General features: G+C 39.8%; 1 protein-coding gene across 1 annotated transcript in view; it reads left to right on the top strand.

Moving 5' to 3' along the window:
- Nucleotides 1–24,155, top strand: part of TOP1 (DNA topoisomerase I) — a 95,199-nt gene that overhangs the window by 21,552 nt on the left and 49,492 nt on the right. The window contains exon 3 of the mRNA XM_045444604.1: nt 10,879–10,981. Coding sequence (XP_045300560.1) covers nt 10,879–10,981 — 103 coding nt within the window. The remainder of the gene's footprint in view (nt 1–10,878; nt 10,982–24,155) is intronic.

Below are 24,155 nucleotides of genomic sequence, written 5' to 3'. Positions count from 1 at the left end.
CACAGAGCTAGAGCAGGGGAGGAGCAGAGAGAGAGGGAGACATAGAATCTGAAGCAGGGTCCAGGCTCTGAGCTGTCAGCATAGAGCACGACGCGGGGTTTAAACTCACAAACTGTGAGATTGTGACCTGAGCCGATGTTGGACGCTTAAACAGACTGAGCCACCCAGGCGCTCCAACTGAGTTTTTTAATGCACTGTACTTCTGAATTTCTGATGATGAAATATTACCAAGTATTGAATATTGAGGAGAAAGACACAAGCAATTTGCAAAATAATCGGTAAGATTTATTTAAGTTTGACCCAAGTCTGTGACAAAAGGTCTTGTATATATACAGTACACATTTGGGGAAAACAAATACAAATGATAATTTGACTTTAAAAATTGGAAATGTTACTAGTCCCTTCCCTCATTCTTGATTTGCTTTAGAGCTGAATTCTCCCAACATTTTCTTTTAAATTCCAGAGTTCTTTGAGCTTTTAGCCAGAACACCATCTGTCCTCCTTACTTTGAAAGGCTGTTAACTATGCCCTGGAATTTTGGAAATGTTCTCATTGAGAATTGCTGTAAAATAGTGATAAGGACTCTTCTGTGGGCTACAGATTTAAATCGGCCACTATTAGGATGGATCACAGAGCAGGTTTCCCAGGTTGAAACCAGATTACCATTGGTAAAGTCTGAATTTAGAGAGCTGGGGGGGGAGGGAAGGGTAGAGTTCTTGCACCCCTCAGTTATTTTTCCTTCCTGCTTTTAGTTTGGCATTAAGTTCCTGGGGAGATTCACACACCCTTGATACTGACCACACTCCCGGATACCAGTCTTTTATCACCAAAACCAGTTTGTTATCTGTCCTAGACAAACTTTCAAAGTGCTGGCACATACTGGGTATAGAGTATTAAGTAGAAGTGTTGATTTTATTTAAACTCCAGCTTCTGGGGATGTGGTATCCATAGGTTTGAAAGTGAGGGAGCAAGGAGAAGATGCAAGGATTTATCCCAGTAAACGTGATTTAATAAATGAGCAGCAGGTGATGAATATCTTCTTTAGAAAATTAATTTCTTTGGGGCGTCCGGGTGGCTCAGTCAGTTAAGCATCCAACTCTTGATTTTGGCTCAGGTCATGATATACTGGTTCTGTGAGTTCATGCCCCAAGTTGGGCTCTGCACTGAGGTTCAGTGCTGAGCCTCCTTGGGATTCTCTCTCTCTGTCTCTCTCTGTCTCTCTCTCTCTGTGTCTCTCTCTCTCTGCCACTCCTTCATGCTCACTTGCATGTGCGTGCGCACTCTCTCAAAATAAATAAACTTTAAAAAAATTAATTTCTTCACCCCGTGCTTTCACCCAAATGATTCCAGTGCCCACCTTCCTAACGCAGTGGTTGTGTATTTATGTATCATCTCTGATGAGGTTATCTTTGGCAAAGTTGTATTGTGACTGCCTCCTTGGGGAGGGCAGCTTTTGGTTGAATAGCTATTCCTCATCCCCATCCTTCATACACTTGATGACTGTCTTTGGAGGAGGAGCCCATCATATTATACAGCTGCATTAAGTCTCAAAACTTGTCATTAAAGGTCATCGAAAATGAGGTCTGGCTCAAAACATGGCAAAGAGCTCTTTATACCAGAAAAGTCTCTGCCTTTGTTTACAAGGAAGCAGAGGACTCTTCTCTCCTGCCCTGATCTGATTACCCTAATAGTTTAGGAGAATGGTGGAGTGGCAAATGCTTTTGAAGGTCATGGAATAGTTGACAAAATGATCAGTAACATTTGCCAATTCCTTAGCCTTTTCTCATAGTGTAAATGTTTATGCTTGAGTTGAATAGTGATTGCATTAGAGACCCTGAGCAGAATAAGCTTGGCAAATACTGTTAGCCACCTACTGATTGCAGCTAAACTAATGCAAATGTTTCCATGCAGGTGGTGTTAACTGGTGTTAACATCCCTTAAAACTTGTAGGTTTTTTAGACTTCTGGGTACAAGACTGTTAGAGCCAGTCGGTTTGTTATTTCTTCATAAGTGCTTTTCTTACCTGGATCTGTAGACAGGTAAGAAAATCAGATAAGCTTTTATTTGTCATTGGCTTGTTGTGCAAGATGAATGGGCATGATTGCTGCCTTAAATGCATGTGTAGAACCTGAACTCTGAGTTATTTGGAATGATTGAGTAGGCTTGATTTAGTTCTATGTAAATTAATCATGAAGAGGGGTCAGTAATAGTTGTACGTAATTGACAGTTTGTAATTTTGTGGCGCTTAGCCAGGAATTCCATTACAACCATACACAAGGAATTTGACTGACTTTTCAGATAAAATAAGGTCACTTAAATATTCTGAACCCCAGTTTCTTCATCTGTAAGAGAGGTGAGTTTATTTACTAAGGCTACAGGTATCTGAGTTGATGATCAACAGAGATTTGAAGCTCTTAATCATTGACCTGTGCTGCCTTCTTATAGACCCAATAGTCAAGTGATGTAAAAAAATATATATTTATTTATTTATTTATTTTGAGAGAGAGAATGAGCAGTGAGCAGGGGAGGGCCATAGAGAAAGGGAGAGAGAGAGAGAGGGAATCCCGAACAGGCTCTGAGCTGTCAGCACAGGAGCCTTCAAACTCCTGAAGCGTGAAATTATGAACTGAGCCAAACTCAAGAGTTGGACGCTTAACCTGACCTTGCCACCCAGGCGCCCCTAGTTAGGTGACTTACCCCAGGTCATACAGTAAGTGGACAAGAATTTGAATCAGCTATTTTTCATTCTGTTAAACTGGTCGGCTTCCTCCAGCTTCCTTCAGAAGTTGTCTTCCAGCATTCTGTGCTACTCTGTAACGTCCGTAATCAGCATTAGGGTTTAGCCATGATTTTTTGTGCTTACTGCATCATTCTTGAAAATATTTAACCAAAGTCTTTTGGCTTTGTTTTTCATCTAATGTGTGTGTGTGTGTGTGTGTGTGTGTGTGTGTGTGTGTGTGTGTGTGTATCTGGTTTTCTTAATGGGGAATGAACTCTTTCCTTATGCCTGGTTTGACACTGATTTGACAACATGGAGCTGACTCTCTACCTGGTTTCCAAACCTGCAGCTTCATTGTGAGCCTGGGATTAGACCAGCTTTCAGGGACTTGATAAGAGTTGGATTGAATTTTGCTGGACTTACTTGATACTGAAGTTTCTTATTCTTAGGTATTTGGTTTCCTTTCTATCTAAGCAGAAGATTAGAACTCTAAAGCTACAAGAAGTAGGAGTGCATCTATATCTTTTTTTAAGACACTGCTTTTGGAACACATGGCTTTCGAGAGGCAAATTAAATATAACTCTGGAATTTTATTTTTTTAATATGCCCCTTGCAAGAATCAACTCTGTCATTTCCTAGCTGGCAGAAAGTAGATCGCACTTAATTTTTGCTCAGTCATGAAGAAGATGAATTTTTCAGCAAAATCAAACAGTAATAATTGACAGTTGACTTCAGTTGTTCATCTGCCAAGAATGCCCTCTCTCCTTCTACTTTGCTAACCCTTTTGCCTTTAGTAAGACTTAGCTCACACACTGCCTCCTCCAGGGAGCCTAAGTTTACTCCTCACTGCCCTCTTGGACCCTGGCTCTTTATTTCTTCTTGTTCTCTGGTTGTTTCCCCTCATCATTCTACTTTTCACTTGGAAACAAAGGAGTCATTAAGCCTTGTTTCAGTTATTTTTACTCTTTTTTTTTTTTTTTTTAAAGTAGAGAAATAGCACATGTGTTCAAGCTGGGAGGAGGGGCAGAGGGAGAGAGAGAGAGAGAGGGAGGGAGGGAGATTCTCAAGCAGGCTCCATGCTCAGCATGAAGGCTGACCCGGGGCTCCATCTCATGACCCCAGGATCATGACTGGAACTGAAACCAAGAGCTAGATACTCAACCAACTGAGCCACCCAGGCACCCCCAATTATCTTTACCCTTAAGACTCTTTTCAAAATGTCCATAAATTAAGTAATTCTACTGCTTTACTACCCTTAATGAAAGATAGCAGGAGGGCAGTAAAGTAGAAAATTCTGCCATCAATTAAGAGATGGGGAGGTCATGACATCCATATGTTTCATGTGTAGACTTGGGAAAATGTCTACTACCTTTATAAAAAGTTTGCATAGTTTCTGAATATGAGCATCATGATGCAATAAAAACACTGTTGCTTTAATGTTAATCATTTGACATTTGAGATTTTGGGGGTTAAACGAAATTTAATCTATTTTAGCAAGTCTCAAATTTAAAAAGGTTTTCTCTGCCTTCACATATGCATGGAGCAGCATAAATTTTCTTTCTTGGGAGTGTGTCTTCAGGCTGAATTCCTAGATACGGGTTGCTGGGTTAAAAGAAGTTGTGTATAAGTTAGTTTTGTTAGACATTGCCAAATTCCCCCTCCACAGAGGTTAATGAACTATGTGCACTTTTAAGATGTTAAAAGAGGCAAAAATGTGTCTCAGATTTGAGGAAATTGGCACCACCCAGAGTTGTAAAAACCAGAGATGACATGTGAAGCCTACTAACTTGCATGGAGAACTCACCTAATAGGAGATAGCTATTAATATTATCTTCTGTGAAACGGCGAGAATATTTTTTTAGAAGAGTCGTAAGAAAATTGAATAAAACTGTGTTTCTGAGCACTCTAGCATGGTTCTGGCACATATGTTAGTGCCCCTTTTTTCTTGCTTGCTTTGGGCCGTGGTTGTTTGGCTCCATGTCTTAAATATCTTACTGGATTGTAAACTCCTTGAGGGTTGAGCTCATGTCTGATGAATCTTCAGCAGGGACGCTTTGGATTTAATAATATATTAAAAATGGTTGTACCTGAATTAACCCTAAGAATATAATTCTGAATCTAGTAGTAAAAGATTTCCTTTTCTTTTGCACACGAACCATCAAATCCTTATGTTATGCTAGCCAGCAACTTATCCTGAGAATTATGTCCTGAGGACACACAGGTACTTTCCTCTTTCGTCATTTGGAAGTGTCTTTACTTAAAATCTTTATTAACTTTAAGGAACACCTTAGATAATATTGGCAAGAGATGTTGATTGCTATTCTGTTTGTTCATTTACTTATCTGTCTTTATAACTCCAGTGAAGTCAGTGAAAGGAATTAGCAGTTAGCCTGTTTCCTCAAGGCTGCCTTCTTTCAGGGGTCATCCCCCCATGTCTTCTCAAAATTTTTAATGCTAGCCTTTGGAACAGTTTTTGTCAAGTTATTAGGTGACCTGAATTTACAACCAATGAGGTTTTCTAGGGATTTTATATGTAGTGGTTTACATCTTACATTTCTAATCTATCAGTCAAGTTCAACACCATTCTTTTTGCATTAACAGATGCTTAAAGTGGCAAGATCCTTTCTCTAAAACATTTTAACAGTATCTATTCTTAGATGAATTTCAGTTAAGGGGAAGGGGTACATACTTATTGAAGTGATCTTTAAGGCCTTTAGTCTGCTTTCTATAAATATTTTCACCATGAGGGACATAGATCAGTTTGCCCTTATTGGCTTCACTTTTTCACTTACTGGCTTCTCTTCTGACCAACATCTGTAGTTGGTCTACTGTTACCCTAAGTATAATATGACTTGAGTTAGTTTTATCATTTCTCCATTCTTCCCCCTGACCCCCATCTTCGTTCTGCACAGCTTTCCTGTGTCTGTGAAAGCACCTTGTTCCCCTAATCACCTACACCCAGTCTTTGAGTTCTCTTTGACTCTTCCTCTGAATGTATTTACTGTACACAATCTGTGGAGTTCCTGGAACTGGGTTCTATTTCCATTTTCTTCAGCATGCTTTTACATTTTCCCTTTCTTTCTCCACTCCTTGCTATCACTTTTTCCTAGACTGATTAAAAAACCATTAGCTAGTTATTTTGATTTTACCTTTCCATTCATGTTGCCCTTCAACTAATCTTCTTTAAGTATGGCTTTTATTTTGTTCCTTTTCTGCTTGAAGTGGCTCCCTGTCACCCTTAGAGTAGGACACCCTGGCTCTTGGGTTAATGTTATCTATCAAACTTTTCTCTCTCTGCTCCTTAACACAAATCCTTTCTTGGGCTACGCTAGTCTTCTCCTTGTATCCTTATGTCACAAAAAAGTAAGGGATTGGAAGGGAAGAAGCTTAAAGATAGTGTTCAGCTTTTTATTATTAAAACTTTCAAACATGAACAGCAGTAGAGAGAGTAGTATAATGAACTCCATGTATCTTACCCCCCCCCCCACTTCAGTAACTCAACTTTTTGCCAATCTTGTTTCATCTTTCCCCGTATCCCCCTGATTTTTTTTCTTGCCTTGAGCATATTTTAAAGCAAATTCCAGATATCATTTACCTGGAAGTACTTCTGTATGCATCTGTAGAGGTTATTTATCAATTTACCTGGTGTAGATCATCTCTATAGTTTCTCTGTCAGTTGGTAATTGTGTTTGTTTATACACTGTTGGTGTTCTGCAGGTGTCTCATTTTACCTCTCTGTCAGTTCTCCTCGGAGGACCCAGCCTGCCATGTGGAGCTATACTATAGCCATTCACATATTTGAAGTTGTCATATATTAATTAGAGTTTCTGGTACCTGTCATGTCACACATAGCACAGTTTGAGCATATGATCGATACGATAGATATGTAATAACGTCTTTTGAAATTAAGGCACTTGGTTTTATATCTTTGACCTGAGTCTTATTTATATTATTGGATTATTAGCTACAGCCTTAAGTTTCTTACCAGACATTTTAGTTACGAGTTTATAGATTAGCAATTGCTTTAAAAGACCTGACCTGGCTTTAAAATCAGTTTTGAAGTTTTGTGCCCTTAAAAAGATAATGTTATTGGCAGAATAGTTCCCTGAAACCTACCTGGAATTACTTTCAGTTCATCTTTTACTTAGTTTCCTTTTTTTTAAGTTTAGTGCTTTTTAATGAATTAAACTACTTTTTCCTTGTGTATATGAGTATTTGGCAAATCTTGGTGATTTTTAAAAATAGCTTTTATTATATAAGTGATTCATCATGGGCAAAAATTGGAAAACAAGGCAAAGAAAGTAACACAATCTCAGTTTTCTCATAAATTTACCAACCACAGAGAGATACTTTTAACATTTGGGTGTCTGTCTTCTAGTCTTTTTAATATTGTTTGTTTAACAATGTATGTGTTAACTTATACATAGAGCAATTAAAAAAAAAAAATATTGTGTCCTTGCCATTACTCTGGCCATAATAGCAGATCCTAATGTTCTGTTTCTTATTTGTTAAATCTGACCCGTAAACAAAATCAAAACACACAGACTTCATTCCAGGTTGTAGTGCTGGTGGCATGTTTTGTTATTATTGTGGTTTTAACCGTATGTTGTTAGTTTGGGGCAGACATAATGTGGGTATTTATTTTTGTCGTAAACAGGGGTCACCACCTTTGTGTATTGGATTGACTCAGCATTTTATAATTCTAGTCTTGAGACTTCGAGAAGTTAGAGGGTTCTGTGTGCTAAGTGGAAGATTGGGTTTAAGTTCTTTTTTTTTTTTTTTTTTTGGACACCGTATGATTTTATTTTTCCCATCTTTTTGGGATGAGAATTCTTATAGCTAGGGATATGGTCATCAAATTTTTGTTTCTCTAGGGCCTGGCACAGGATAGCTGCTTAGTGGATTATGCCAAATGTGGCTTTTTTTGCTGTGAGCCAGGAATGGGATGAGCATGCACATTGCCTGCACATTATTGTTTGTTATCTATTGTTACACAGAACATGTGTTACACAAAACATGTTACCTCAAAGTTTATAGCTTAAAACAACAAACACTTGTTTTCTCATGTAGTTTCTGTGAGCCTGGAATCCGGGAGCAGCTTAGCTGGGTGGTTTTGGCTCAGGGTCTGTCATGAAATTGGAGTTGTCTGGAGACATAACTGAAACTGGAGGACCTACTTCTGAGATTGTTTTCTCCGATGGCTGTTCTTAGAATTTCAGTTTCTCACTGCATGGGCCTCTCCACTAGTGTTGCTTGAGTGTCCTAACAGTATGGCACCTGGCTCCCCCCAGAGCAAGAAGAAAGATCCAGCACCATTCATGACCTGGTGGTAAAAGTCTCATACTGACATTTCCATTTTATCCTGGTTTTTAGGAACGAGTTACCAGATCTAGCCTATGCTCAAGGAGAAGAAAATTAGGCTACACTTCTTGAACAGAGAAGTGTCAGAGAATCTGTTGGACAGATTTTAAAAAACCACCACACATGTTTTGGGTACATAAACTTCCAATTGATTCATATTCAGCATTGGTGAATATGGTGGCCCAGTGAGCCACATTTTTAATAGGCCCTTGGAATAATTCTCATACACAGTAAAATTTAAGAGTCACTAACATAAATATGCAGAGAGATACCATGTTCACAGATCAAAAGACCTAATGATTTTTTTATGTCACTTCTCCACATTGTCCTGTGAAAACAAACTTCTCAGCTGTTTTTTTCTTCTTTTTGGAATTTGGCAAACTGAATATAAAACTTTCATGGAAATGCAGAAGACGTAGAGCAGCGAAAACAGTTTTGAAAAAGAACAAAACTACTTTTATAACCCGATATTAGAACATACTGTGAAAAGAAAATTACTGTGAAACTATAGTAGTCAAAATAGTGTGTTTGTGTCATAGAGTCCAGAAATAAGACTTAAGATTATGTGGTCACTTCATTTTCAACATATAGGTCAAGGCAGTTCAATGAGGAAAGGGCTATCTCTTTAAGAAACGGCGCTACAGCAACTGGATATCTTTATAATTTTAAAAATGTGCCCTATCCTTTACCTCTGTAAAATTCCTAGGAGAAATTTACAATACATATATCCAGCCAAAAAATTGTAATCTAAAGTGTATAAAGAGCTCTTATAAAACTCAATAAGAGGACATACATGTATATATATATACATACGTGTGTGTGTATATATATACATATACATACATACAGATATGTATGTGTATATGTACGTGTGTGTGTGTGTATACATATTTTTTTAAGTTTATTTTGAAAGAGAGAGCACACGTGCACATGGGGAAAGGAGAGAGAGAGACAGAGAGAGAGAGAGAGAGAGAGAGAGAGAGAGAATCCCAAGCAAACTCTGCACTGTCAGTGTGGAGCCCAGTGCAGAGCTTGAACCCACAAACTGTGAGATCATGACTTGAGCTGAAGTCAGACACTTAACTGACTGAGCCACCCAGATGCCCAAGAAGACAAATGTTTTTAAAATGAGGGAAGGATTCGAAGAGATACTTCACCAAAGAAGATACATGAGTGGCCAGTAAGCATGTGAAAAGATGCCCGTTATTTTATTAGGAAGCTGGATTAAAACAACAGTGAGATACCACTACATACCTGCTAGAATGGCTAAAATTAAAGACAGTACTGAGTGTTAGAGAATTTATAGCAGTTGGAGCTCTTAACGCATATTGGGGGAATATATAATAGTACAACCACTTTGGAAAACAATTTGGCAGTTTTGTATTAAGTTAAACATATACTGGGGTGCCTGGGTGGCTCAGCTGGTTAAGTGTCTGACTTCAGCTCAAGTCATGATCTCACGGTTCGTGGGTTTGAGCCCCACTTTGGGCTGTGTGCTGACAGCTTAGAGGCTAAAGCCTGCTTCAGATTCTGTGTCTCCCCCTCTCTGTGCCTCTCCCCCGCTCATGCTCTGTCTCTTTCTCAAGAATGAATAAATGTTAAAAAAATTTTTTTTAAGTTAAACATATACTTATATAACCCTGTGATTTCACTACTAAGTATGTACCCAAAAGAAGTGCAAACATGTCTACAAAAAGACTTATATATGAATGTTCATAGCAGATTCATTCATGATAACCTAGAAACGACTCAGATGTACATCAACAAGTGAATAAGTAAATTGCAGTATATCCATAACAGTGGGATTCCACTCAGCAGTAAAATCTTAACCAGCTGCTGATAGATCCAGCAACATGGATGAATGTCAAAAGTATCATGCTAAGAAGTCAGACACAACAGTAAATCCTGTATGATTTCATTTATATAAAACTTTAGACATATCCATAGTGCTAGCAAATTAGTGGTTGCTTTCAGCAGGAGGGGCCTGGGGGGGGAAGATGGGGATTGACAGGGAATGGATGCAAGGGAAACATTCTGGGGGTGATGGGATTGTTCTAAATCTTGATTGTGATGGGGATTACACCTGTGCATATGTTTGTTAGACTTACCACACTGTATCTTTAAAAGTGTATGTTTTCTGCATAGAAATTATACTTTGTTAAAGTTGATTTAAAAGCATATCTCCTAAGGTTTGTATTTTCCAGAACTTACGTAGATTAGCATCTCGAGAGTCAGTGTTCAAGATTTATCCTTTTGTATCATTTATGACTTAGTCTCAATACTACCAGATACAGGGAAAAGAATGCCAAACTGTTACATCCTTTTATAGTAGAATTCATTCCCATTTCCCCTTCATGTTTATAACACATGTCTTGGTTTTATTTTTTTAAATTTTTTTTCAACGTTTATTCATTTTTGGAACAGAGAGAGACAGAGCATGAACGGGGGAGGGGCAGAGAGAGAGGGAGACCCAGAATCGGAAACAGGCTCCAGGCTCTGAGCCATCAGCCCAGAGCCCGACGCGGGGCTCGAACTCACGGATGGTGAGATCGTGACCTGGCTGAAGTCGGACGCTTAACCGACTGCGCCACCCAGGCGCCCCACACATGTCTTGGTTTTAGAGGCAGGGTAATGGGATGCCTTGTCTGGGCGGCTTTGTGAAATCTTTCCTTCCAGTGGAGTGTGCTATTATGGCTACCTTGAGTCGTGTCATTGTGCTTCTTGACCAACTTGTCAAGATAGGTGGGCAGGAGATAGCTTATGACTCTTCTTAACTGACTCATCTCTTACGGTTGCAGATTCTCATAAACACAAAGATAAACATAAAGATCGAGAACACCGGCACAAAGAACACAAGAAAGACAAGGAAAAGGACCGAGAAAAGTCCAAGCATAGCAACAGGTAAGGGTTAAACCAGCAAGTCCTTCATCATTTGGCAGTGGGTTGACTGTGGCTTGGCTCACCTGGAATAGGCCTTAACTTGAGCCATGGGTAAATAGCATGGATAGCAAAGTAAGCAGAGACTGCATTTGATTCCAGAGTTGCTAAGAGTATAGCCTTGATAATTCGGCCTTACTGGGAAGGCTATTGTTCACATCAGGGTTTACAAAGCAAGTATGGTGAATCCTCTTTCAATATATATTTCATTAGAAATATAATTTTTAACTAAGTCCGCTATGGATTCATTGTAACACATGAGGTCCAGAGAACTTTGCTTGATAAAAAGGCATGACTAGATTGGAGACTCTCTATATATTCTTTCTGTACTTTAAACAGGCATAAATTAAAATTTCTTACCTTGAGCATCCATGGTCTATGAGCCCCTGAAATCATTTGCAAAGGTTGGATATATGAGATTTTCCTGGAGAGAGCATTTTTTAGTTTCATGAGATTATCAGAAGGGTTCAACTCTTACAGAAGCCAGTGACCCCCAATATAAATGAAACTCAGTAGTGCTACCTCAGGGATTCAAGCCTCAGAAAGATGTTTTCATTTTTGCTTTGCTCCCATTTTTTGATGTAGGAAGCAAGTGGTTAAGTCCAAAGACTTTGCATATCTTTGGATATGGGACCCCTTGTTGAGGACTTATGCTTCCATTTTAAGTTAAAGGCAGTTGTTGGGGAACAGTGCTATATGATATCCTCAGAGTGGCCTAAGTTTTGTTAAAAGGGAACATAAAGATCAATTGTGTGTTGGAATAAGTACCTCCAGCCTAGAGTTTCTTAGAAGTGCATCATTCTTGGCATATTGTCTGCAGACAAGTCAAAAGTGAGAATTGTTTTTCCAAGTCTGTTCTTTATGAGCCACTAAAAAATGTTAAGATATTTCTAACGAATTCCTTTTATGAATAAGTCTATGAATCATTAAAAGTACCAGATTAAGGGCGCTGCCTGAGTGGCTCAGTCGATTTAAGTGTCCAACTTCAGCTCAGATTGTGATCTCTCAGTTCACGAGTTCGAGTCCTGCATTGGGCTCTGTGCTGACAGCTCCAACCCTAGAGCCTGCTTTGGATTCTGTGTCTCCCTCTTCTCTCTGCCCCTCCCCTGCTCGTTCGTTCTCTCTCTCTCTGTCTCATAAAAATAAATAAAAACATGTAAAAACTTTTTTTTTTTAAATAACCAGATAAATTTTCTCTAGTGGGGACATTGCTTTTATGTATCATCTACCACTCCTGTGGTCTTTTTTTCCCCCACCACTCACTAATTTCTTACCATTCGATCATCTAGTTTCCATTTTCATTACTCTGGTGAATTTAATATCAGTAGTTGAATCCAGTCTCCATTCACGTGTATCTTTTCTTCTCCAGTTTATAGTTGTTCAGCCCGTATTAACATCTACCCAAGTAGATTTGAGAGCAGAGAGTATTGCCAAGAATAAGGAAGTTCATTTCATAAAGATAAAAAGGGACCAATTAGAAGGGCATAACAGTTATAAATGTTTATGTATGAATATCAGAGCCTTAAAATACACAAAATAAAAACTGATGGAACTACAGAGAGAAATGGACAATTTATAGTCAGATTTTGCTAAGTCTTTGTCAATTGATAGTGTAAGCGGAGAGAAAAATCATTATGTAGAATACTTGAACATCACAAACTAACTTGATTTGATTGGAATTTATAGAATATTCCACCAACAACAGCAGAATACAGATTCTTGACACCTAGAGCATTTTCTGAGATACACTATATTCTGGGCCCAGCCCTCCTCCTTAAAACCAGCTTCCTTGCTTTTCATGCATCTGTCCTTTTCCACCTTTCTGGCCACCTTTCTCCTCTCCTTCCAGTGCACGTAGCAATTCTCTGGCTCTCCATCTGCTACTTCTCTTGCCAGTTACCCTTCTCTCATATTCCATATCCAGTCTTGGGAAACTTTTTTTTTTTTTAATGTTTAGTTTTGAGAGAGAATGGGCACGTGCAAGTGGGGGGAGGGCAGAGAGAGAGGGAGACAGAGGATCTGAGGCAGGCTCCATGCTGTCAGCGCAGAGCCCGGTAGGGGGCTCAAACTTAACGAACCGTAAATCATGACCTGAGCTGAAGTTGGATGTTTAACCAACTGAGCCACCTAGGTGCCCCTAATCTCATTTGAATTTAACGTGCTATTAAAATATGCCTTAAAATATGCGATTACTGTTTCTGGGTTACTCTGTTGCCCTCTTAATATCATTCTTTTAGTTACAACTTAGACTTTACTTCTTTCAGGTATCCTTTCTGCCCATCCCCTCATATTGAGTGTGACTTCAGTGTCCTCTCTGACACCTTGAATACATTCCTATCACAGTAATTGCCAAGTTGTGTTGGTGTTATAATTGTCTCTTTACTTCTTTGTATTACCCATTAGACTCTTAAAGTCTCTCAGAAGAGAGCTGAAGTCTGTTTTGTTCTGCATTCTCAAGGCGTTGTATAGTCCCTGGTGGATAGCTGGCACTTACCTAGCATGTATTGGATCAGTGCATGGATGACCTGTGGGTACACTAGTTGCCATCTTCTCTTCTTTTCACATACTCTTAATCTTCGACGAGATAGTTCCCTCTGGCGCTTCCATTTTTCAAGCAGGTTTTTTCTGTGTTTTTAGTAAAATATACATAATGTGTTTTGCGCTTTCAAAATGGCATTAAGTATATTTACAGTATTGTACGACCATCACCAGTGTTCATCTCTAGAACTTTTTCATTATCCCAAACCCACTAAACCATTCCTTCCCATTCTCCTCCAACCCCCATCCCTTGGCAACTTCTTTTCTACTTTCTGTCTCTGAATTTGCCTATTCTAGTACTAATGTAAGTGGAATCACAAAATATTTATCCTTTTTGTGTCTGGCTTATTTCCCTTAATCTGATGTTTTCAAGGTTCATCCATATTGTTGCATATCAGGATTCCATACCCTTTTTTATTTTTATTTTTTTAAATTTTTTTAGAGAGAGAATGTGAGAGGGAGAAAGAGAATCCCAGGCAGGCTCCATGCTCAGCTCAGAGTCCAACACATGGCCCGATCTCGTGACCCTGGGATCATGACCTGAGCCAAAATCAAGAGTCGTACGCCCAACTGACCGAGACACCCAGGCGCCCCTCCATTCCTTTTTATAGCTGAATAATACTCCCACTGTGTGTCTGTACCACATTTAAAAAAAAATCTCTTCCTATGTTGGTGGATACTTGGGTTGTTAGTACGTTTTGGCAGTTGTGAAGAACACTGCCGTGAACATGGGTGTACAAGTCTCTATTTGAGTCCCTGCTTTCAATTCTTAGGGTAAATACTTAGGAGTAGAATTGCTGGCTCATGTGAAACAAGTATTTTTATCCTGCCTGCTGTGCTTCTCTTCTGCTGGTTGATATGAAATACCAAAAAAAAGAAAAGAATAGAAAAGAAATCCTTGACCACGAAGAACTTCATCCTGAGGAAAATTTTCGCTGTTAAAGAATGCTAATTTCTATGTTAGCATGAATCTGTCCCCCCTCTCCCCCCCACCAACAAATCTTAAGAGAAAACGGAGGTTAATGTTTAAAACAAGCTTTTTAAGATGAATCCCTTTTTCTCTGGTACATCTGACTTCACCAACCAAAATTTATCCTTGTGTGAGAAAAGATTAGATAGAAGTGGCATAAAAAGCTTTGGGACATCCGTTTGGCCCTGCTCCGTTTTACCAAAACTTCCTTTCTAAAAATAAAAGATATTATTTTGGTGTCCTTTTTCTTGGAAAGCCCAATGTAGCTTAATTGCCTCTGTCTAGAAGAAGGCCTCATCCGGGTCCCTCTGCTTAGGTCTCCCATGACCTTGCTCATTAGGTCACCTAACCTTTCTTAACTCCTCTTCAGTTCCTGTGCATCAATACACATTTCAGAGGGGACTCAGAGGAGTCAGGAGGAGTCTTTAATTGTGAGAGCTCTTTAACTGTGAACAGTTTCACAAATAGGAGGAGGTGGTATTTTGTACATCTATCAAGCATACTTTTCCAAGATTATAGCATAGGCAAATTCATTGAATATTTCATTTAATTCATTTAATATTTTCTTCATTTTTATCAAAATACTTAAGAAATAATAGCCTGTATTTGCCAAGAGGCATTGAAAAACCTGGCCCAAGTTTCTGTTTACTAAATCTAGTAAATGACTAAATCTAGCCCTGGATCTCTAATTCACATGTAAGTTTAAGACAGTTTAACCAGATGATGTGTTGTAAGCAGACTTCTAAATACTTCCTGTTTTGACCTCTACTGACATACTGCCTCTTTGCAACAAAGCAAGTGAATTGATTATATATTTATATTTCATTAAAATCCTGTTCACTGTGTTCCCCTTTTTTTTTTTTTTTCTTAAAGTTCATTTGTTTTGAGGAGAGCATGCACGCAGGGGAGGGGCAGAGAGAGAGAATCCCAAGCAGGCTCTGTGCTGTCAGTGGGGAGCCTGACTCAGGGCTTGAACTCATGAACCATGAGATCATGACCTGAGCTGAAATCAAGAGTCGGACCCTTAACCTGATGAGCCATCTGTGTGCCCCTGTTTCAGTTTTGTGTTCCTTTTTTTTAAGTGACTTCTGATCTTTCTAGTAGTTTTGGGTTTCTTCATTTTCCTTCTGTAGCAAAAGCCCAGAATAATTAAGATTTATTAACGTGTTTTCTTAAAACTTCATTTGATTCCAATATTCGCTAATCAGTTTGGCATGATTTTGTTATAAGGAAACAAGTTTTACACTAATGTGTTTCTGTGTCTTTTCTTTTCTGTTAGATATTAGCATCAGTTATTTCTCAGGCTACACTTAGGACCCAAAGGAGGTCCAGGAGACCTCTTTCTCCCACACAGTAACATGTGCTGCATACTTGGAATGCCAGAGAAAGGGAAACCAGCCTTTCTGCTGAGACAGGACGGGATGTGGACCCATCCCATCCCTCGGGAGATCATTCTCCTGTATTGTTCTTACTTAAGGTACAAAATAAGGGAGAGGGTATGAAAGATCATTCCATCTTATCTCTTTGTGTGGTCAAGAGTCTGAGGTGACATGCCCGAAGTCACATGGTGGTGTGGTAGCAGAGCAAGGATGAGAGACCAGAGCTTCTGAGTTGTGTTTTTTCCCCACTACATTATTCCTTCTAGTAAAAAGAAAAAAATCTCCCTGAGAAAGGTTAGTTGTATAGCTGAACTGCGTTAACACAAGCACTTCTTTCTTATATGCAGTGGTTGGCAGCTCAGGTTTTAAAATGCCAGACCTTTCAGGCACTGCCTCTTCTCTTTGGGCCCCAAATCCCTGAAAGTTTTGGTAATAGAAGTATTAATCTCATTAAGTTCCGACCCTATGAAAACCCCATCTCTGACTGCTGCCTTTTTGGCCCGTAATAACACAGAGTTTATATCAAAGTCAAATAAAAATAATTTATTCTATTATTTATCTCTGGCACTGCTTCTTTCTTTTAGCATTAATATTGAGCCCGTCAGGTCCTTTTAAAATATATATATATATATATAAATCTCGTCAAAAGAAACAAAAGGAATATTCTTTCTAAATGCTGAGGAATCACTGGGCTTGTGGGATCTCACTGGATACTTTCTTGAAAAGTTACAATCTTAGCCATAAATTATCTTTAATACTGGACCTGTTATGTAAACAACATTATTAAAAGCAATTGTGTGTGTTGGGGGGGGGGGGTTGGTTTTTAGAAATAAAGGACTATCATACATTAAAAACAAGATTCCTCCTGCTAGAGTCCCTCCCCCCACCCCAGTCCCTGCTGGTTTTTGACTGTGCGTGTCTGGCCAATTTTGAGCCTGGCACTCAGGCTGGAGTGACAAATTTGTGGAAAGCCAGGGAAGATAGAAAAGCTTTGCTGTGAAATAGTAAGGGAAGTGCTTTTCCAGCCATGTTGGCAGTGCTAATCTGTACAGTGTGAGAAACATGTGAGGATAAGGATGCTTTTGGTTTCTGTTTTCCTCAGTTTCAAACTCTACCTGAATTAGAATTGAGGGAATGTATGATCTTAGGAAAATACACTGGGATTAAGTATCCATTTCTCAGGGGACGTTTTCTTAAAGGAATCAAATTTAAAAGACGTTTTGCTTTCGTTTTTGTGAGCTATTTGCCAACGCCCTGCCACTTATCTGCAGATCCCTATATCAGCATGTCGGGGGGGACAGTTAACCTAAGTAGGTAGGTAAAGTTGAGTAGTTGAGAAACAAAACTGAAGTACCACCACCATTCACGTGGGAGTCAACGTTATATAGTAGAAGCACACAAAAAATAGAAGTTGAGAGTCCAGGTTCTACCATTTACTATGTGTCCTACATTTACTAGTTGTGTGTCCTGATTCAAACCATTTTATTTCTTTCTGGATCTTGTTTTCCATTTTGGTCAATTGTTGATAGCAGTATTGGTCTGGTAAGCCTTTCAGGTTTGTTGGGGGGAGAAGTCAGTGGAATTAGGTAGATAAAAGGTCTTTGGAAAGTTTAACATACTAAATAATTGAGGTGGTGGTGATGGTGACCTTAAATCCTAGTAGAGTGTCATTCAGATAAAGTAGAGCTGTCAGTTTTGGTAATCTTAGAATCTAGTTTAGTAGTTGCTAATTGATAACATCCAATTTGGAGCCCTGGTTTTCAATTCTGTCTAGCCCTATTATAATGAACTGTAGTAATTTATTTTTAAAGATCTCATGGTAGGAAGAGGATTTGAGCTAGCCACTAAAAAAGACTGTTAAGGTCTTGACAAGGGAAGATGATGGCTAGAAAGATGACATGAGACAGCGAGAAGAGTTTTATACAAACATGGACAGGCTGTAATGTGCTTTGCTCTGGAAGGAATCCATTTAGGTAGGCCTTGGGTTAATAGAAGGTGGGATAGAAAATGGGACTCAAAAAAACAGCTAGAAGCAAAACTATTAAATGTTATTTTGCAAAGTTGGGACTTGATTCTGAAGGGAGCTAGAAGCCATTTGAAAACACTTGAGAAAGGAAGATACAGGACTTAGCCACAAATGGTATGAGGGGTCTATAAATACTTTCTAAAATTCCATTCAATACAAAGTTTTGATAATTCTCGTGATTTTGTTTAGTAACTTGTAATAGTGAGGAAATCTTCGTTTCTTAGAAGCTTTCAGAAACTGCTGGGTTCTTGATCCAGAGACAACTTTTGAATTTATCTGGAATTTTTTATTTAGCAAACGCTACTTAAGCCATAATTGCCTGCTTTCCTTGAAGGGGCCATGAATGTCCTCCTTCCATAGCTTTGAAGCTCTCTAGGCTCTCCCATAGGAATTCCCCATTGGCTGTGCTCTGCTTCCTTGAGAAATGGCACAGTAGCAGGGATGAGTTTGTTCTCTTAGCCATTAGTGGCTAAGTCCTATTCTCAGAAGATAGAAAGCCTCCTTCTGTCCCTAGCAGTCTTTCTTTTTTGTTTTGAGAGGTGACATAACAGTGCTTGACTCAAGCTAGACTGCCTGAGTTTAAATCTTTATGACTCTCATTAGAGGTATTCCTTGATGAGTTACTTTTCTGTGTCTCAGTTTCCACATCTGTAAAATGGAGATACTAATACTTATCTCAAGAGTTTTGTTATGAGGATTTAAACTGCTTGGAAGGGGGGATGGCACTAGTGCTGTTAAATTTTTTTTTTAATATTTTTTATTGTTTGTTTATTTTTGAGAGAGAGACAGCGCGAGATGGGGAGGGGCAGAGAGATACAGAATCTGAAGCAGGCGCCAGGCTCTGAGCTGTCAGCACAGAGCTCGACGTGGGGCTCGAACTCACGGACCATGAGATCATGACCTGAGCCAAAGTCAGATGCTTAACCGACTGAGCCACCCGGATGTCCCATCTGTTAAATATTTTTATTGGTGATAGAGGACAGTTTCTGTTTTCTTTAACAGATTTAAATGGTTTCCCATTGCTAACGTCTAGCCTCCCAGAATATCGGACACAAGTTTGTTGTTGTTTTTTTCCCCTAAAGAGGTACCAAGTGCCGTCCCGGGACAAAAGGAAAATACTTTTTCCTCCTGGCTTCTTGCTGCCATCTCCCTACTTCCACACTTCTGCCTCAGTGCCTTAGAACCCTGGTCAACCTTCTCTGTTGTCTCCTCAGCTCCAGCAGGAGGTACAGACCAAAGGTTTCACTGTCACTTTAAAAATAGTGTAGCATGGGTTACTTTTTTTGGTAGAATCTGGAGATGTGGCTTTGAATCTTTCCATTTGTTCTCTTTGGCATTGCCTTTTGCTTGTCCAGGCTCTGCTAGTGTGGTGGATCTAAACCCCAGACAGACAGGAGCCCTAAGCCAAGGAGCCAGCTTCTGTACCTAGCCAATAATTGGTGCTTTCTCTCCCAGGATTCTAATGGTGAAATTAATATTTCATCGAAAAATGTGACCGTTACAGAAGTTCTAGGAATGTTAGCTACTGTCTGTATTTTGGTCTTCAGTATATCCCAGACTAAACTCATTCTTAAATTTTTTCCTTTTTTTTTTTTTTTAAATATTTATTTATTTTTGAGAGAGAGACACACAACACACAGTGTGAGCTGGGAGGAGCAGAGAGAGAGGGAGACACAGAATCCGAAGCAGGCTCCAGGCTCTGAGCTATCAGTGCAGACCCTGACGTGGGGCTCAAACCCACGAACCGCCAGATCATGACCCAAGCTGAAGTCAGACGCTTAACTGACTGAGCCACCCGGGCTCCTCCAGACTAAACTCATTCTTAAAATGCATTTTTTTCTTATATTTGGGTTTCTTACTATGATCAGTAGTAAGCCTTTCTCCTAGTTGATGTCTCTTATGTCACCCCACTGAAATTTTTTCAGTGTTTCAGTCATCTGTTCACTGCCTCTGAATTGGCCAGTATATTAAAGTCTATTTTGTGACTTTGACGTATTGTGTCTATTTTTTTAAAGTTTATTTATTTTGAGAGAGACAGAGACCATGCTAGCGGGGGAGGGGCAGAGAGGAAGAGAGAGAATCCCAAGCAGGCTCTGTGCTGCCAGCACAGACCCTGATGCAGGGTTCGAATTCACAAAACTGCGAGATCATGACCTGAGCCGAAACCGAGAGGCAGATGCTTGTGACTGATTGAGCCACCCAGGTGCCCCTGACATTGTGTCTATTATGTGTGGAAAAGTTGGAAGGATCAGAATAAAGATGAAGGTAATTTCTCTCAAGACAAGCAGTCAACATATGAACTCTTCTACACTGGTCAGAATTTGTTATCAACTCACTATCAGTGGAAAAGATGCTGCTCATTAAGCCACCATGAAAATCAAACTAGTTTTAAGCCTTCTGGAAAAAGAGGTACATGTTAGGAAATCCTCAGTGATGATGAGTCAGTCTAACTGATCCCAGATTGGCTCCATTTATCTACCACTGACCTAATCCTGCTTCTAACCTTCCATGGCACAGCCTTAGACATGCTTCTGTATCACAGGTCTTTGTACCCCACGTGCATTTGCCATTTCAGGTAGATTCCCAGGAAAGACTGACACTGGGTCTTGCTCGTTGCCAGCACTCCTGCCAGCATGGGAGTTATGGATGAGGGGGTAGGACTCCAGTACTCTGTTCTCTGTTTTTGGACACAGGGACAGGAACAGCACCTGACAAGTAGACTTGTTAGCCTTGTGTTCAGGGATTCATAAACTCTAATTTTTAACAGTCCTAAATTGTCATCTGAGCTCACTTAGTATAAAAATCCTTACTGGCTCTCTTGCATCTAAACGATTGGGAATGGAAGAAAGTGAGTTTCTTTTGGAAAGTCACATCAGTAGTTCCCATCTCATTCTGGTCTTTGGTTTAATTATGACTTATAAAAGGGGTATTACCTAGCCGGTACTTTGAATTTCCTGAATAGATTTCCCTCTCGTTATGTAGACAGAGGAAGTATCATTGACTTTTTTCACTTTCCTGGGGGTGGCCTGGGGACTGTCACATTGCTTTGTTGTTTGCTGACTTCTTTTCCTTGATCTCTGTTTGGTATGATAATGAACAGCAAAGCTGAAAACTGGAGGGCTGTGTGTACACTTACAGGTAGGTTCCCATGCTGTGATGGCCAAAAGGCCAGAAAGCCAGTTTCCTAGTGAAACAGACTGATGTTCTTTCTAGGAATTGCTTTCATTGAGAAAGAAAGGAAAGTGGAAAGGAAGATGGAGTGTTCCTAAACTTAGATTCCTAAATCAACTGTTTAGTTTCATGGGAAGAAAAAATAAGGAACAACTATCCCAAAGGTCTTATCATTTCAGATACCCAAGATGTCTATTCTAGAAAGTTTCTGCTTGATGGTACAATAAAGTTTTGACTTGTGTTTCAAATCTCAGACTGGCCATGCATCTTTCTCTAATACCGGTCTACTTTAAGTAGTAGGTACCAATTTCATGGACATGTAATGGTACTGATTTAGTGGAAAGTACTTTGAACTGGAGGTGGAAATACTGAATTAAATCCCAACTTCCCTTCTTTCTAACATTGTACCTTTGAATTAGACCTTGAAACACTGACTCCTCTGTTTCTTCATCAGTCTAAGAGGATAATAAAATCCACCTCACAGGTGAGGATTGCATGAAATGTATGTGAGAATACCAAGCACAATGCTTCTTTGGAAAGTGGGAGTTTTTCTTACTGTGTGTGTGTGGGGGGGAGGTATTTATCCATAGGTATTATGGATGTAATTGTTCCAAATTTTTTGCTCTTAGGCAAAAACTTGTGTAGATGGCCATTAATTCCTCTTATAATTAATGTTTAAAAAGCACTAAAACTACAGTGCTCGTCTAATGGAATAGTAAGCTCACACGGTTTGCTGTAATGGGATTTCGTACGTGTAAGCTTCTGAAGAATTCATGGCAATCTTGGCATCTTTGCTCTTTGGTTAGTCAGTCTAAAGTGGGAGAGAACTGGAAGTAACAGTGTTAAGGGAGTCGGGAGCCGTTTTTGTACAAAGTAAAGAATAATATTTTGGTAAAACATTGCATCTTGGTAAAAACCAGTTAGGAGAACACACTAAGTGGAGGTGACATCATTATCATGCTGAGCACAAGAAGCATGGTGGGACACTGTCACCATATGCCTCCAAGTACACTGAACTGGGCTCAGCCTTCATGAGTTAACAGAAAGTTTGCCTATGGAGAAACTTGTTACTTCATTTTGTGGCACATCTAAGTAACAACCTAATGAGAGCAACAGAGGGGGGAGTATATAAACAAGTGGAAGTTGACATCATTTTCTTTTATCTGACAGTTCCTGGATCTTCCTAACCCTGTAGTCCTGTTCCTACTAGTTCCTCTGTCCTCCTGGCTAGATTTCATAAAGCTTTTGCTTATTTATCACCCAAATGCCTACCTCGAGTTGAGGCTCCTTTCAAGCAAAGAGATGTGTGTGACAGAAGATGCCCTTTTGATCCAGTTTCTGCGCCTCTCCCCTAACTGGATGCCATCATTTGTTTCTCCCTTTTTGGCCTTTTATGTACCCAGGTGTGCTGGCCAAATCTCTTTAGAACAAACCCCATGGGATGAACATAGCCTAATGAGATCATTGTTGGTAAAATCTCCTTTTTCTGGGCTGAGGCTAAATATGACAGATGGGAAATTCAGTGTGTGGTGGCAGGGTAGGCAGGAGCCAATGCTGCCTATAGGCCTGACTGTCCCTGTCAGATGGGGTTGCTGCCAGCTTCCTGCGTCTAAGGTGGGCTCCCCAGTGCATAGCACTTGAGTTCACCCTCCTTTTGTTAACTTGTGGAATATATTGGTTGGTGCAGTAAACAAGTTTCATAAACTACCTGCCCAGCTCACTGAAGAAAACACTCATCTAGGTCATCTGATGTTCTGCCACCCTAAATATGTGGCAAAAGTGGATTTTGCTTATTGCCTCTTTAGTTTTTATCCACATGCATGCTTTTATATAGTTGCACTCATTTTATATATTCCTTTTTTCCATCTGTGGTCATAGGCATTGTATGTATATATCTGTAGGGCTCACAAATTATAGCACGATAGCTGCATAACATCTTTATGCAGTGTTATTTCCCAAAGAGAAACTTCCAGGATCTAGATCCTAGGGTATGAACATTGTTTTAAATGTTTTTATTTTTGAGAGAGTGCAAGTGGGGGAGGGGCAGATGGGGGAAAGAGGATTCGAAACGGGTTCTGCATTGACAGCAGTGAATCCCATCAGGCTTGAACTCACGAACCCCAAGAATACAACCTGAACCGAAGTCAGATGCTCAACCAACTGAGCCACTCAGGTGCTCCTAGGGTATGAACATTCTAATGGCTCTTGCTTTGTAATGTCATATTTAGTTTTCCAGAGGAGCAGTTCCTTTACAGTGGTTACCAGTATGTCCACAAAACCCTTTAGTTTTTTAATGAATTAAAATATTTTATGTATTTTTGAGAGAGTACAAGCAGGAGAGGGGTAGAATGTGGGGGACAGAGGATCTGAAGTGGGCTCTGTACTGACAGCAGTGATCCTGATGTGGGGCTCAAACTCACCACTAGATGATGACCTAAGCCGAAGTCGGACGCTTAACCAGCTGAGTCACCAAGGTTCCCCGTCTACAAACCCCTTTAAAAGCAAAGCTTTAAATGTTTAGCACAGGATATGTCTTTGCTTTTAGCTAGGTCTTTTCTTATTGCAGGGTTTATAAGCCACCTCTGGAAGGGACCAGCCTTGGAACACCTGGGTGACTCAGTCGGTTAAGCGCCCAACTTTGATTTCGGCTCAGGTCATAATCTCATGGTACGTGAGCTCGGACCCCACATCAGGCTCTGTGCTGTCAACGCAGAGCCTGCTTCCTATCCTCTGCCCTTCCCCCCCCCCCCCTTCCCTCCCTCTCAAAAATAAATACACATTAAAAAAATTTTTTTTAGAAGGGACGAGCCTTTCCTAGTTAAGCTAGCAGGAAACATCTACTGTGTTGGGCTGTTTTTGGGTGTACATAGTCACCAAATGCATTTTTGTGTCATTGTTTCTACCCTCTCACCTCAGATGTGATTGTTCAGTTTGGAGCTTCCATCATAGTTTTTGCTGGTAGAATATTGTAGAAGCCCAGTCTGTATATTATTTGTCACTTAACAAAAAGTCCTGGTATGTTTAGAATGACTGTGTTTCTTTTTGGTTTCTTTG

Source organism: Leopardus geoffroyi, chromosome A3 (genome assembly GCF_018350155.1).
Source record: "Leopardus geoffroyi isolate Oge1 chromosome A3, O.geoffroyi_Oge1_pat1.0, whole genome shotgun sequence".
Taxonomy (NCBI): domain Eukaryota; kingdom Metazoa; phylum Chordata; class Mammalia; order Carnivora; family Felidae; genus Leopardus; species Leopardus geoffroyi.
The sequence above is the reverse complement of the archived record's forward strand: the minus strand, read 5'-3'. Positions and strand labels throughout refer to the sequence as shown.